At 40.7% G+C, this 12,926-nt stretch overlaps 1 protein-coding gene and 1 long non-coding RNA gene across 2 annotated transcripts in view; one reads left to right on the top strand and one right to left on the bottom strand.

Moving 5' to 3' along the window:
• Window positions 1–1,909: 1,909 nt before the first annotated feature.
• Window positions 1,910–3,896, bottom strand: LOC137046065 (uncharacterized). Its single transcript, XM_067423120.1, has 2 exons — window positions 3,597–3,896; window positions 1,910–3,304 (listed from the first exon to the last, which is right to left on the bottom strand). Exons 1-2 carry the CDS (start codon window positions 3,894–3,896, stop codon window positions 1,910–1,912), a joined length of 1,695 nt encoding a protein of 564 aa, XP_067279221.1.
• Window positions 3,897–11,879: 7,983 nt separating this feature from the next.
• Window positions 11,880–12,926, top strand: part of LOC137046590 (uncharacterized) — a 64,361-nt gene continuing 63,314 nt past the window's right edge. The window contains exon 1 of the long non-coding RNA XR_010899010.1: window positions 11,880–12,010. This is a non-coding gene — a long non-coding RNA (uncharacterized lncRNA). The remainder of the gene's footprint in view (window positions 12,011–12,926) is intronic.

The following is a 12,926-nucleotide window of genomic DNA, read 5'->3' as shown; positions in this document are numbered from 1 at the left end:
GAAAAAACAGCATTATAATATACTAGTAGTGTAAAATTGTATTTGTAATATACTGAAATACTATTAAAATGTTCTTGAAGTTCACACACTCCAATCCTACGCCAGCTCAGGAGGTGGTGTACGCACACACACACACACTCCAATCCTACGCCAGCTCAGGAAGTCCATTAAAATTAATTATTAAAAATATTTTTTAAATACATTTTTAAAGAAATACATTTAAATTGCACTAAATGTACTTCAAGTTGTTCAAAATAAAATCATATCCACTGTTGATCCATCGCGAACACAAACAATGCTTTCTAAAGAGAGACTTCAAAAAGTTAAGAGTAAAAAAGTTTCCAAAAAGTAAAACGTTTCTAGGGTAAAACACTGGAACCTGAAAGACCGCTTTAACTTCCGCGTGTTTTATCAAAGCATGAAGCTCTGCAGGAAGAAGCAGATCAAAGGAGGTTATTATTACACCCTCTACTGTGGGACTAAACACATTCCCACACGCCACATAAGCTCTTCATGTATATAATGTGTGCATTAGACTAGTGTGGGCACCGAGGACCCCCACGGCCCTTTACACTCACAGTGTGCCCCACCTGGAGTGCAACACTCTGGGCCACGAACAGGCCTCCAGAATTGGGTCTGCGTACTCCACCTCGCATCCCCACCCCTACATCATCATCTCTATCATTCTTCTTCTCAGTCTCAGATTTTAAGCATATCACCTTTTGTTTAATTCTCGAAAAAACCAAGCTTTAGTCCTCGATAACTGATGTGCAATCTGTGGCCTAACTGAAGCGCTCTTAAAAGCTCTTTTGTATGTGATGTGTTGGTATCATAGCCCTGTTGTGCCCAACTTCCCTTTCATATAAAGATGCATCAACTTGTTTTGCCTTTTCTTTTTCCCAATTGCACAATTTCCAATTGTTTATACATTATGAATTATTTATCCTGTCATTCTTATCAAAGTGTTGCTATTTTGTTGCAGCAAAGCAAATAAAACATTGAGGAGGGCATTTTGCTGATTTTAAAAGTGTTCTGGTTTATGACCAGAGTATAATTTGGAAGATGTTCTTTCAGCGTAGGGTTTATCTCTTATTGCGTAGGCCAACAGAGAGATCTTTAAAGCTCATAGCAGAACACTCGTGAGGAATGTGAGTGGATGGAGATGAAGGGCAGATCTGGGTCTTTATATTTGTGAGAATGGACACCGTTTGAATTACTCTTCATGAAAATCACATCACTGTATGTCAGAGATTAGTTTTTCCTGAAAACAAAGTGTACCACTTTGTGTAAGAATGTGCAAAAACATAGTAGATGCATACATATTTTATTGAGCTTTTTGATTTTGCATACAGGTAAAATTAAACATTTTTATTAGACTTTATATGTTATGTTAGAAAGCGTGTTAGTAAGAGCTCTAAGTACAATCACAAGCTTAGAAAAGTCCAGTACACTCTGTAAAAATAGGGCACAATTTACTAAAGTAATTTGACTGAATTTACTGTATTTATTTCTGTCAGGTCTTTTACCTACGTCAAGCTGTATGACTTTTATTCATTCCCAGGATATGAATTATTGATATCAACAATTACATTTCCACTAGTAAAACTCTAATTCTTGATATCTGTGAATGTATTTTCACTAGTCAAATCTCCCCATTCAGATGCAGTTGTTGATTTTAGGAATTAACGTTGTGACTAGTGAAACTCTAATTCTTAATATCTGTAATTCATATCCTGAGAATAATTAAAAGTCTAATCAGTTCACCATATTTACCTGTATATTCTACTGCATTGCATTGTGTTTTAGAGTTAACGTAAATGTCCGTAAATTAGTGGATAATGTTAATGTGCTGTCAGTATTTTTCTATTTTTTTCTGTATTTATTTTTCACACTACACATTGTAAACCATCTATTTTCCACAATCTTTGCAACAGTAATCCCAGTTGTTGTTATCATCTGTATAGCACCATGGCTTTTTTGAACCATATTTGGCACAGGCACGGTTGCTGAGGCAGTACTTCCCATTTTTGGCTCTACTTTGCCTCAGAGGAGGGCTGCAGTAATCCCACTCGTATCTGTTCAAAAAGTTTTCATCATTCACTCCGGTATAGCACCAGTAGTAGTCGTAGCCGTATGTGGCACAGGGGTAACCATCCATGCACTTCTTTCCTTTAACAGTGATGAGTGAGTACCGCGGTGAGCACTCTATCGGTGTCTGGCCTGAGTTACACCAGTAGCCCTTGAGGTTGTCCTGGTAGAGGCAGGGAGAGGAGCAACAGGGCTTGGTTTTGCCCTCTGTAGTACATTCGCAGCTGGTACTCGATTCTGAGACGCTTGAGCAGGGCGATCCATCAGCTGCAGTCTTCTGCTTCTCTGGGACCAACAGGCATTCGACAGCATCCGACCCTTCGGACACATCCCTCTTTCTTAGATCGTCATAACCATTTGTTTTTGCTGTTGATTTGACATGAGTTATAACACAAGCACTTCCAGCAAAAACCTTTAGATCCTCTGCCATAGTATAGTAAGTGTCCATGTTTCCAAAGCCTAATTTTGCTCTCACTTCTCTCACATTGACATTATGTTCAGATGCCCTTTTCACAGCACCAAGTGTGGTCTGCACACCTGAGCTAATTTGGACTTCTTGATCCCTTGGATTCATTATTTTTTTAAACCCTTCCTTAACCTTTTTTAATTTATAATTGTCCCCAAAACAATCATCCACAAAGATACTGACTTTAACTGACTGCTGAGTTCCTGAGTGCGTACTATAGAGATCTGTTAGTTGATCATTCAGGTCTGAGACACTTATTGGCTTTATGTCAGGCTCTTCTGGCTTGTTTTCCCCAATATAGCCGAAGGAGAAAGACTTTTCCTCATCACTCTGGTGTTTATAACACACAGCTGTCCAGATGTGAGAGGGCACCGACACCCTTTCAGGGTCATCAGAGATTTCCCTTTGTGGTATCCATACATTCACATCAGGTACTGTACCTGTGACAATGTAGGCTGTTGCAGAACCACCGTCACTTCCAAGCTTATTGCTTAAAAACTTCCTCAAAGTTTTCTCCCAGTTGTACCAGTGGATACGGTTGAAACATGGGTCCATAGGTGCTGCATTGGTCAGTGTGAACGTTGCTGTACGGCCATCATTGCAGCTGAAGCTGTTAGGGTTCAGATGTCCACGATCATATCCGGTGTCGCTGTAGTCGCTGCTCATGGCTTGAGATGCTTTAATAGTGGCTTCATTATAGTCTCTCAAGTCTGTCTCAAGGACCATATGTTCAGTTGTGTAACCTGAAATCTACAGAATAAATAATATGTTTGATGGTTAGTTTGATGTTGACTGCTTGTAAGTAAAGACTATGTTTAAAAAATTTCTTGTAGATAAAAGTTCTGTTCTTACTTTGCCTCCTTTAGTGGACATTTATAATGTTTACAGTACAATTACTATATAAGAACATTCAAAATAATTACCATTCATCTAATAGATATTTCAAATGATTTGCAATGGCAAAACAGAATGAAGAGCAATAATTCAGGTAACAGAACTGCTTCTCGTGGTCTGCCAATAGAAAACAGAAGCACATAGTCACCTGTGGCTCGACGTGCCATTTGGTTGGCCTTCTGTTGTCATTCATGCAGTCAGGGTTAAATGTGTAGGCGCTGTAGAGGGGAATCCTGTGATGAACTGAGTACAGCGTAGCATAATAAGTGTTCACTACTCCTCTATTATAATACACCTGACAGATTCTCCTGGCATTCTGATCCATTCCTCCTGGTTCTATGTCTTTGTAGAAGAACTTTTCACACTCATCCTTAAATCCTGTGACCACTTTTGCCTGAGCACTGAATGCTCTCAGCACAACACAGGTGAGCAGACCCAGAACAAACATGGTGTTTTAGAGCAGAGACACCAGAAGCAGAGACACTTTAAATACACAGAGTCAGAGATGTTGTTGAGGGTGTGCCTGAAATTAGCCAACAAGAAGACCTGAGGAATGTGGTAGGACCTCCTCTTCATCAGGCTTATGGGACTAATTTTAGAGCAGGAACAGAAACACTGATTTACTGTCAAACAAAAAAAGAACTGTCTAAAGCCCAGTTTCCACCAAAATTACCCGGAACAATTTGTACCAGGACCTTTTTTACAGGAACTTTTCTCCCCCCAGACCTGCAGCTGTCTGCGTTTCCACCGCGATCTAAAGTACCGTGAAGATTAGGCAGATTAGTCCGCTGATGTAGGACTGCGCGCGACTGAGACGTTATCTAAACCGATCTGGTGTTTACATGTGATGACTTTCAATCACAATCATTTTGTCACATGCAGTTTTTCTGCCGCATCAAAAATGTCGCCGCTGTTTTCTCCAGCGGCTGGAGTGTGTTAACTGAGGCCAGAGCAACTCTTAATGGCATTATTTAAGCTATTTATCTGTTGTAAAGTGTAATAATCATCTCAGAAAAAAAAAAAAAATCTTCTCTCAGGCGCAGTTAAAGTAAGAACTGCCTGGGGCAATATACGCTGTCATTACTCCAACATTATCTTCATAACTTACGAAATAAAAAGTTTACCCCTCAGAAAAATGAGCTTTCCTCTCTTGTCAACATGAGCGCGGCGCGCGCCGTCACGTCATGTAAGGACACACACTTAAAAGTAATCGGTCAGGTCGGTTACATGGTGAAAAAAAATTAATAACGAGTATGGAAGAGATTCAAGCTGTGCTGCTTTTGCTGGTTATGTATCGGTTTACTAAAGAGGTAATGAACAACGACAGAAAAGAGCACTAATAGGCAGATTCAGCAGCATAGACTGATATTTACTGAATGCAGACCGAACCTCACAAAAGACTTTTAAAAATGCCGGTTGAAATAAAATGCTGCATGAGCTCAACCAATCAGCATGTTCAGCGCCCAAGTCCCGCCCTCAAAAGTTCCTGAACTTTGAAAAAGTACTACCTCGTGAGCAGGGCCGTTTGGAGGGGGAAATATTTACCCGGAACTTCATTTAGACCCTATAGTTCCTGCAGTCTAAACACACCGAGTACCACCCAAAGTTCCTGGTTCCTGGGTGAAGTTCCTGTGGTGGAATCGGGGCTAAATACTGCTCAGTAATAGAAATCTAAAATCTAAAAATGTTGCATCACTTCTCCATCAGGAAGGAGGAGCAGGTTTTGTGATTGAAGCAGGTTCCTCAGTTTTGAAGTCACGGTTTGGTACATCAAGGGAGAGAAAACTAATATAATGAATGTATGGGCTAGTGATATTAAAGTGTATTATTAGTACTTTACAGTACTTTATTAGTTTTGTAAGTGTACTTTATACTTCTGTACTGGTCTAGTACTGAATATACTTCTTATTTATTTGAAGAAGATACAGTGTTTTGTTAGTATATTTGCAATATAGAAAAGGTAATATATTTGAAATAAGGTGTACGTTCTTCCCCCAGGGTGAGCTGCAGGCTTTCACAGTGCTGTGCCATCAGCTTTGTGTTCTGTCCCCGAAACTCATCATGCAAATGTCCTAATGGTGCCATCTTGAGGACATTCACACACACTAGTGTTACAATGCTTTATTCATAGCTCAATTCAGAAGTGTAGGATTTCTGAGGCAACATGGGAGAGGAGGAAGTGAAGGGAGAGGAGAAGGTGGAGGGAGAAGAGGAGGTGAAGGGAGAGGAGAAGGTGGAGGGAGAAGAGGAGGTGAAGGGAGAGGAGGAGGTGGAGAGAGAGGAAGAGGTGACACACACACGTTAAAACACACAAACATTTTTGAGTATTACACACTTTCTTTTCCACAGAGAGAAATTTGATCCTTCCCTAACCTGCATCTAATATACATTTATCCAACTGACATTACCACACACACACACACACACACACACACACACACACGCACACGCACACACACACACAAACTGTGACCCGGCTTCAAAAGAATCTTTCTTTCATGTTCTTGTTTCGTCACAGCTTCCAGAAAAAAATATTATGACATTTTGTTTTGGAACTGTGAGGTTCTCACACAGAATTAGTGTTTGGAATAACGCCGTTTAAAAGAACAGCATTAGGTAAGGACGTAATTTTTTCAGTAACGAGGTAATCTAACTAATTCCTTTTCCCGTCGTTACAACGCCGTTAAGATTACTGTACGTTAAATGCAGTGCATTACTATGTATTGCTTGAATTAACGGTGTAATCCTTATGCATCTCTGGCTCACAGCTAGAGAGGAGGTGGGTTAATAACGAGGTAAGCGATTTTGATTGGCTATGGCAGAGTCATGTGGTATTAGTGGGGTGGGATGGGACTGGGTGAGGAGCTATCTAAAAAAACACAACAATTTAGCCTCTTAAACTCAGAGGACCCTGTACAGGGACGGGAATGACATTGTCATGGAGGAGCTATGATGTTTAAAGCTCGGAGTCTCTTCTTTCTGGAGATATGCATCACGTTGGCATTTGTTTTACACAAAGTAATGTATTTACACTAAATTACTCTGATGTCATTTCCGCCTGGATTTGGCCGACCCAAATTGAAAAGCCTCCCATACACACATACAGCGGTCTAGGTTCAAAGTGTTGGTGTCATTTTACAGGAAACCCGTTAAAAAGTTACATAAAACACTGCTAAAAGTGATAAACATGTAAGTATATGGCCTGAGTTACACACTTTCACAAATGAATTTATGGAGAGAGAAAAAAATCAAAAAGCGCCTACTTTTTTTTTTTGGGGGGGGGGGGGGGGGGTATTACAGCTTAGACAAAATATACTCACGTTTATCACTTTTAGCAGTGTTTTATGTAACTTTAAAGGGTTTCCTGTAAAATGACATGGGAAGCTTTTCAATTTGGGTAGGCCAAATCCCCAAAAATGGCCCTGAGTGTAAGAGGTTAGGTTAAAGCCCCACTTGGCTACTTTTGCTCTCGGGGTCCCCCTACAGTTTGGAAAAAATAATGTCCTCAGCTACTGTCGTAAGCTCAGTCATCCTACAACAGGGGACGCCATCGCGCGTGCGTTTGTTGACATGACAGCCCTGATAGCCCTGAACTAGTGATGCGCGGGTCGTCTCATAACCCGCGGACCCCGTATGTCTATTTAATGGTCACGGGTGCGCGGCGGGTTGTAAAAATATATCCAGTGGTGCGGTGCGGGCCAAATGACTTCATAAAAGCGTCCCGCGGGTCGGTGCAGCGCTAACAGTTCCCCTGAACACTGCAGGAGGAGTTCACATGCAGCTGTTCTTCTGGCGGCGCGTGTGAAATGTCTTCATCCCAGGTACAGTCAGTGGCTTATGCTTCAGCATGTCATATGAATATCATTTCATGGGTTTTATTTTTTTCAAACGCCAAATAATCACGATGCTCACGTTTAGCCAGCGTCATTATAGTAGTCTATTGGTTAGCGTTTTCCAGAATCTATATGATACTTCAGTTCAGTGTTTGAGTGGTCGGTAATCACCATAACAAGCAGGACAGCATCGGTCGGGCACGCCTCCTTCAGCTCACGCCGACGAGCAAACGCTGGTCACATGTTGATCCTCGTCCTGCCTTTAATCCCATCACTCTTTCGTTTCCTCTTATTGCTTTCCTCCAACAAAACCTTTTCTTTCTTATTTGTCTGTGCTGCTTCGGACATGACTATATTATCCGACGAACAAAGTTGGGCTCGCACGTCCGAATGTAAGGAAGTGTGTGTGTTGGTGGAAGTGACGTATATGCCGTAAAGCAGTCGAATTTTGTAGTTCTTTTTGTTCTCGGGTTACAACCCGAAACCCGAAGTTTAAAAGTACGATTAAAAACGATACAGACCCCATCAGGCTATGGCAGACGTGTCATTCAACCTATTGTAAGTCGATTTATCATCACAAGAGTCTTAAAAAATATATTATCAAGGTTGAAAAGTTACCTAGTGCTGCTTTAATATAAATCTTCATACATGAACATAATTTGTGGTGTACCACAGGGATCAGTTTTAGGTCCAACACTTAATAATATCAATGACATTTGTAGAGAATCAAACATATTAGACTTTATTTTATTTGCTGCTGAGACAAATATTTCCTGTTCTTGTCTTCTTCCCATAGTGCATCCTGGGGCCATGTGTTCCCCAGGTGAGCCACACACACACACACACACCCGGCCATCCACGTGATGTAGAAGAACACGTGATTCCTCAGACCAGGCCACCTTCTTCCATTGCTCCGTGGTCCAGTTCTGATGCTCACGTGCCACTGTTGGTGCTTAACATTATTGTATATTTGTTATCTTACTAAGAATAATTCTAGGAAAAAACCTTATCCCACTCCTTTTCGAACAAATTGTAATTATTGTTATAATACATTAAACCTTTTTTTTTTTTTTTTGGTATGGTATAAAATACGGAATGCATTTTTTATTTTTATTTGATATTTTGTTGTTCAAAATAAAGAAAGAATGAAATCCGATGTCAAACCAGCTTAAAGAAAATGTGTGTGTATGTGTACCGCAACTAGACTGTAAATATACATAATTATTATAACGGCTAAATCTAATATTTAATTCTTTAATTTTATTGTCTTCTTGTAGAACTGGAAGCTTCAGTACTAAAAAAAATAACAAAGCATTTTTCACTTGTGCTATTAGAAAACAGCCGACCGCTTAGATCGATCCCAGGTGAAGTGTTATTTTATCATGTGATGAACTCGAGACATCGTGGATTAAGAATAATCAGAATAAACCAGTGAATATTTTAGACAGTAAGAGACTCTAATTAAATTAGCTCCAGTTTTGATAGATATGTTCAATGAATCTCTTACTCTTTCTAAATTACCTCAGACCCTAAATCAGGCCTGCATATCTTTACTCTTAAAAAAAATAAGGACCCTCTGTCCTGTTCAAGTTACCGTCCAATTAGTCTATTATCTGTAGATTTAAAACTTCTGTCCAAATTATTAGCTCTACGATTGGAATCAGTTTTGCCCTTGATCATTCCTCCTGATCAGACAGGTTTTGTCCAGAACAGACATGGATTCTTTAATCTTAGGCGACTTCTTAATGTGGTTTATAATCCTTCTACGTCAAATGGGCAGGAAGCTGTAATCTCATTAGACGCGGAGAAGGCTTTTGGTAGAGTGGAGTGGAACTACCTTTTTTACGCTTTGGAGAAGTTTGGTTTTGGCCAGGAGTTCATTTCTTGGATCAAGTTACTCTATTCATCCCCTGTGGCTTCAATCAGATCTAATGACACCCATTCAGATTATTTCCCTTTGCACCGCTCCACTCGTCAGGGCTGTCCTCTGAGTCCTCTCTTATTTGCTGTTGCTATTGAACCTCTGGCTATTGCGCTTCGTTCAGAGCCACATATCACTGGAATAACTAGATAGGGTCTTGAACAGAAGGTCTCCCTCTATGACTTATTACTATATGTGTCCAATCTATCTGTCTCAGTTCCAGCGGCTCTTGATATCCTTAGTTCATTTGGTCAGATTTCAGGTTATAAATTAAATTTGGACAAGAGTGAGCTGTTTCCTTTAAATCAAGGTGCCCAAAATGCTGCTCAGGGTTTCCCATTCAAAATTGCTCCATTTGGTTTTAAATACCTTGGTATCCAGATTAGAGACCAATTTGAAGATTTGTTTGATTATATTTTTTCCCCGTTGTTAGATCAGATACGGATGGACTTTCAACGGTGGTCACTGTTGCCTCTTTCCCTTGTGGCCAGGGTCAGTTCTGTTAAGATGAATATCCTCCCCAAATTGTCCTATCTCTTCCAATGCATACCTATCTGTCTCCCTCAGTCCTTTTTTCATAAACTAGACAAATTAATCACTGAGTTTATATGGAACAAAAAGGTCCCTCGTATGCGAAAGGAGTTGTTGCAGAGACCTAAGACCCTTGGGGGCTTGGCCCTTCCTAACTTGAGGTTTTATTACTGGGCTTCCATCCTTAGAGTGATTCAGCTTTGGATTTCTCTGGAGGGGGCACCAGTTACTCCCACACGGTTGAGTATGGAGATGTTTTCTGTTAAACCGGCTTCGTTGACTGCTCTCATCCACGCTCCTCTTAGTTTCTCTCCCTCCCTTCTTTGCAATAATATCTTAGTTAAATCCACTTTTAAAATTTGGAAGCAATTTAGACGTTATTTTGGTCTACAGGCCTTCTCTTTCTTAGCACCCTTATCCGCTAACCCTGTTTTTCAGCCTTCTTTAATCGATGAAGCCTTTTCTTTGTGGTCTGGCCATGGCATCAAGGCATTTAGGGACTTGTGTATTGATGGTACATTTGCATCCTTCCAACAAATCTCCGATAAATTCCATTTGCCTAGACAGCATTTCTTTAGATATCTTCAAGTTCGTAGTTTCATTCGTAATCTTAGCCCCAATTTTCCTAATCTCCCAGAAGCTTCTCTAATTGATTCCTTTTTAACCCCATTGCCGACCATTAAGGGTGCCATTTCAATTTTATACAATCTTATTTATTCTTTGCAGCTTACCCCGCAGCATAAAATTAAAACCCAATGGGAGGATGATCTAGGGGAGGGGATCTCGGAGGAGCTGTGGGATGCCATTTTGCGTCGGGTTCACTTCTCTTCTATTTGTGCTAGACATGGTCTGACCCACATCGTACCCATCTCACTCGAGTTAGGCTTTCCATGATGTCGATCCCACGTGCATTAGATGTCATCAGGCTCCAGCTACCCATGTCCATATGTTCTGGTCTCTATCTCTTTATTTGTTCGGGGGTTCCATTCGATCCTACAGCATGTACCGCCTTGTTTGGGGTTTTACCTCCTACTTTGCAGCTTCCTAAATATAAAGCTGACTTTGTAGCCTTTATCTCCTTATTGGCTAGACGTTTGATCTTACTGAGGTGGAAGTCTCCTGCGCCGCCTTCTCACTCGTCTTGGATCAGAGACATCCTTCAGTTTGTGAAGCTGGAGAAAGTTAGGTGCTCGATACATGGTTCTCTTGCAAAGTTTAATAAAACTTGGGGTCCATTTTTTTCTACATATTGAGGGATTGAGTTTTACGGCTATACCAGACTAGCCACCCTGATTGTATACAAATTGTCAGTTTAAAAAAAAAAAAAAAATTGTATTCAATTTCTATTTTATCTCTGGGTATTTGAACATACTGGGCTTTTATTTTGCAGTGGGTGACCATTTTGTGTTGTGTTGTTCTGTTTATTTGTTCTTGCACTGTAAAAAATTTTGGTTGTTTTTTTGTTGGTTTAACTTAAAAAAGTAAGTAATCTGGTTGCCTTATTATTGTGAGTTTATTGAAATTAAAACTTTGAGTTGATACAATGAAGGAAATTAGTTTAATTAATAGAAACTCAAAATATTATTGTATCTGAACCACATAAAAAATGTATAAATCATGAAAATAGCACTATTTAGCATGTTTCACGGCATCATCAGAAATAAAACACACACAATTACCCAATATGCTTACAAAATCTTTTAATAATATTTTAATAAAGGTTGTCGAAACTCAAAAAATGTTCATTGTATTAACTCAAAATTTTAATTTCAATGAACTCAAAATTTTAAGGCAACCAGGGAACTTATTTTCTAAATAATATTTTACAGTGTGGGGGTTGTTGTTGTTGTTGTTTTTTATGTATTAATTTTTTACTATTCAAACTTTTACTATTATTCTTTTTCTGATTTCATTATTTTTAGTTATTTAAGTTATTTATTTTTTGTTACTTGTTCTGGACACTGTTTTGACTCTCGAACCGTTACCTCTTGATTTTGTTATGTCATTGGAAAATCAATAAACAAATGTAAAAAAAAAAAAAAAAGAGAGACTCTACTTATGGCTCTAAGAAGAGGCCAGTGAAACAGAAGAGATGACATTGACAGCGCGTGAGTCAGTGTGTGTGTGTGTGTGTGTGTGTGTGTGTGTGTGTGAGTGAGTGCGCGCGTGGCATCAGTGTAAAGCGAAAGTGAAACGGCGAGGCTTTAAACGCAGCGCATCTGCTCCAGCTCGGGCCAGCGCTGTTATTCGGGAATATGAGGATATAACGAGTCTCAGGTAAGCGTGTTTCACACGGCCTAATTAATGTCACCGGTTACACACGTGTGTGTGTGTGTCTGTGTGTCTGTGTGTGTAGAGCGGAGACTATCGATAGATCGGCTGTTGAATGTGAAAGAGAAACTGAAGTGAAGTGAAAGAGACGGACCGTGTCTTCAGCCGGACTCGAGCCGTTACACCGACGCGGGCTCATAACCCTCGGCTCTCCGGTGTTCGCGCTGGAACGGCTGTCCTGACGTTTCTGTGGCCGTTTCTGTGACGGTCATGTAACGGTCGCGATGACGTCACAGCCGTGTGTGTTATATCTGCGCCGTTTCGCCACTTCTTCTGCGCTGGTATGTTTGTAGCTTACTCAGCAGAGTAACGATGACTAATGCTGTGTCACTGTCACTGAGACTATTAAAGGAGCTTTCCTCTCAATGAGCACACTTAGACTGACCCTTGGTCAGCTGGTGCGTGTGTGTGTGTGTGTGTGTGTGTGTGTGTGTGTGTGTGTGTGCTGTCCAGAAGGGGGCGCTGTGAGCTCACACATCTCCTGACACACAGGTAACCTGAGAGTGATGGGCGGGGTCTGAGACACATCTGTTGACCCTGCTCTGTCTCACTCACACACACACACACACACACACACACACACACACACACACACACACACACACACGCTTTCATGATGACTAATGCTGTGTCACTGAAAATTAGTTTTCATCTTCCATTAGACTGACCCTGGGTCAGTGAGACTGAGGTGTGTGTGTGTGTGTGCGTGTGCGTGTGTGTGTGTGTGTGTGTGTGTGTGTGTGTGTGTGTGTGTGTGTGTGTGTGTGTGTGCTGTCCAGAAGGGGGCGCTGTGAGCTCACACATCTCCTGACACACAGGTAACCTGAGAGTGATGGGCGGGGTCTGAGACACATCTGCTGAC

This window comes from Pseudorasbora parva, chromosome 18 (assembly GCF_024679245.1).
Source record: "Pseudorasbora parva isolate DD20220531a chromosome 18, ASM2467924v1, whole genome shotgun sequence".
Taxonomy (NCBI): Eukaryota; Metazoa; Chordata; class Actinopteri; order Cypriniformes; family Gobionidae; genus Pseudorasbora; species Pseudorasbora parva.
The sequence above is the reverse complement of the archived record's forward strand: the minus strand, read 5'-3'. Positions and strand labels throughout refer to the sequence as shown.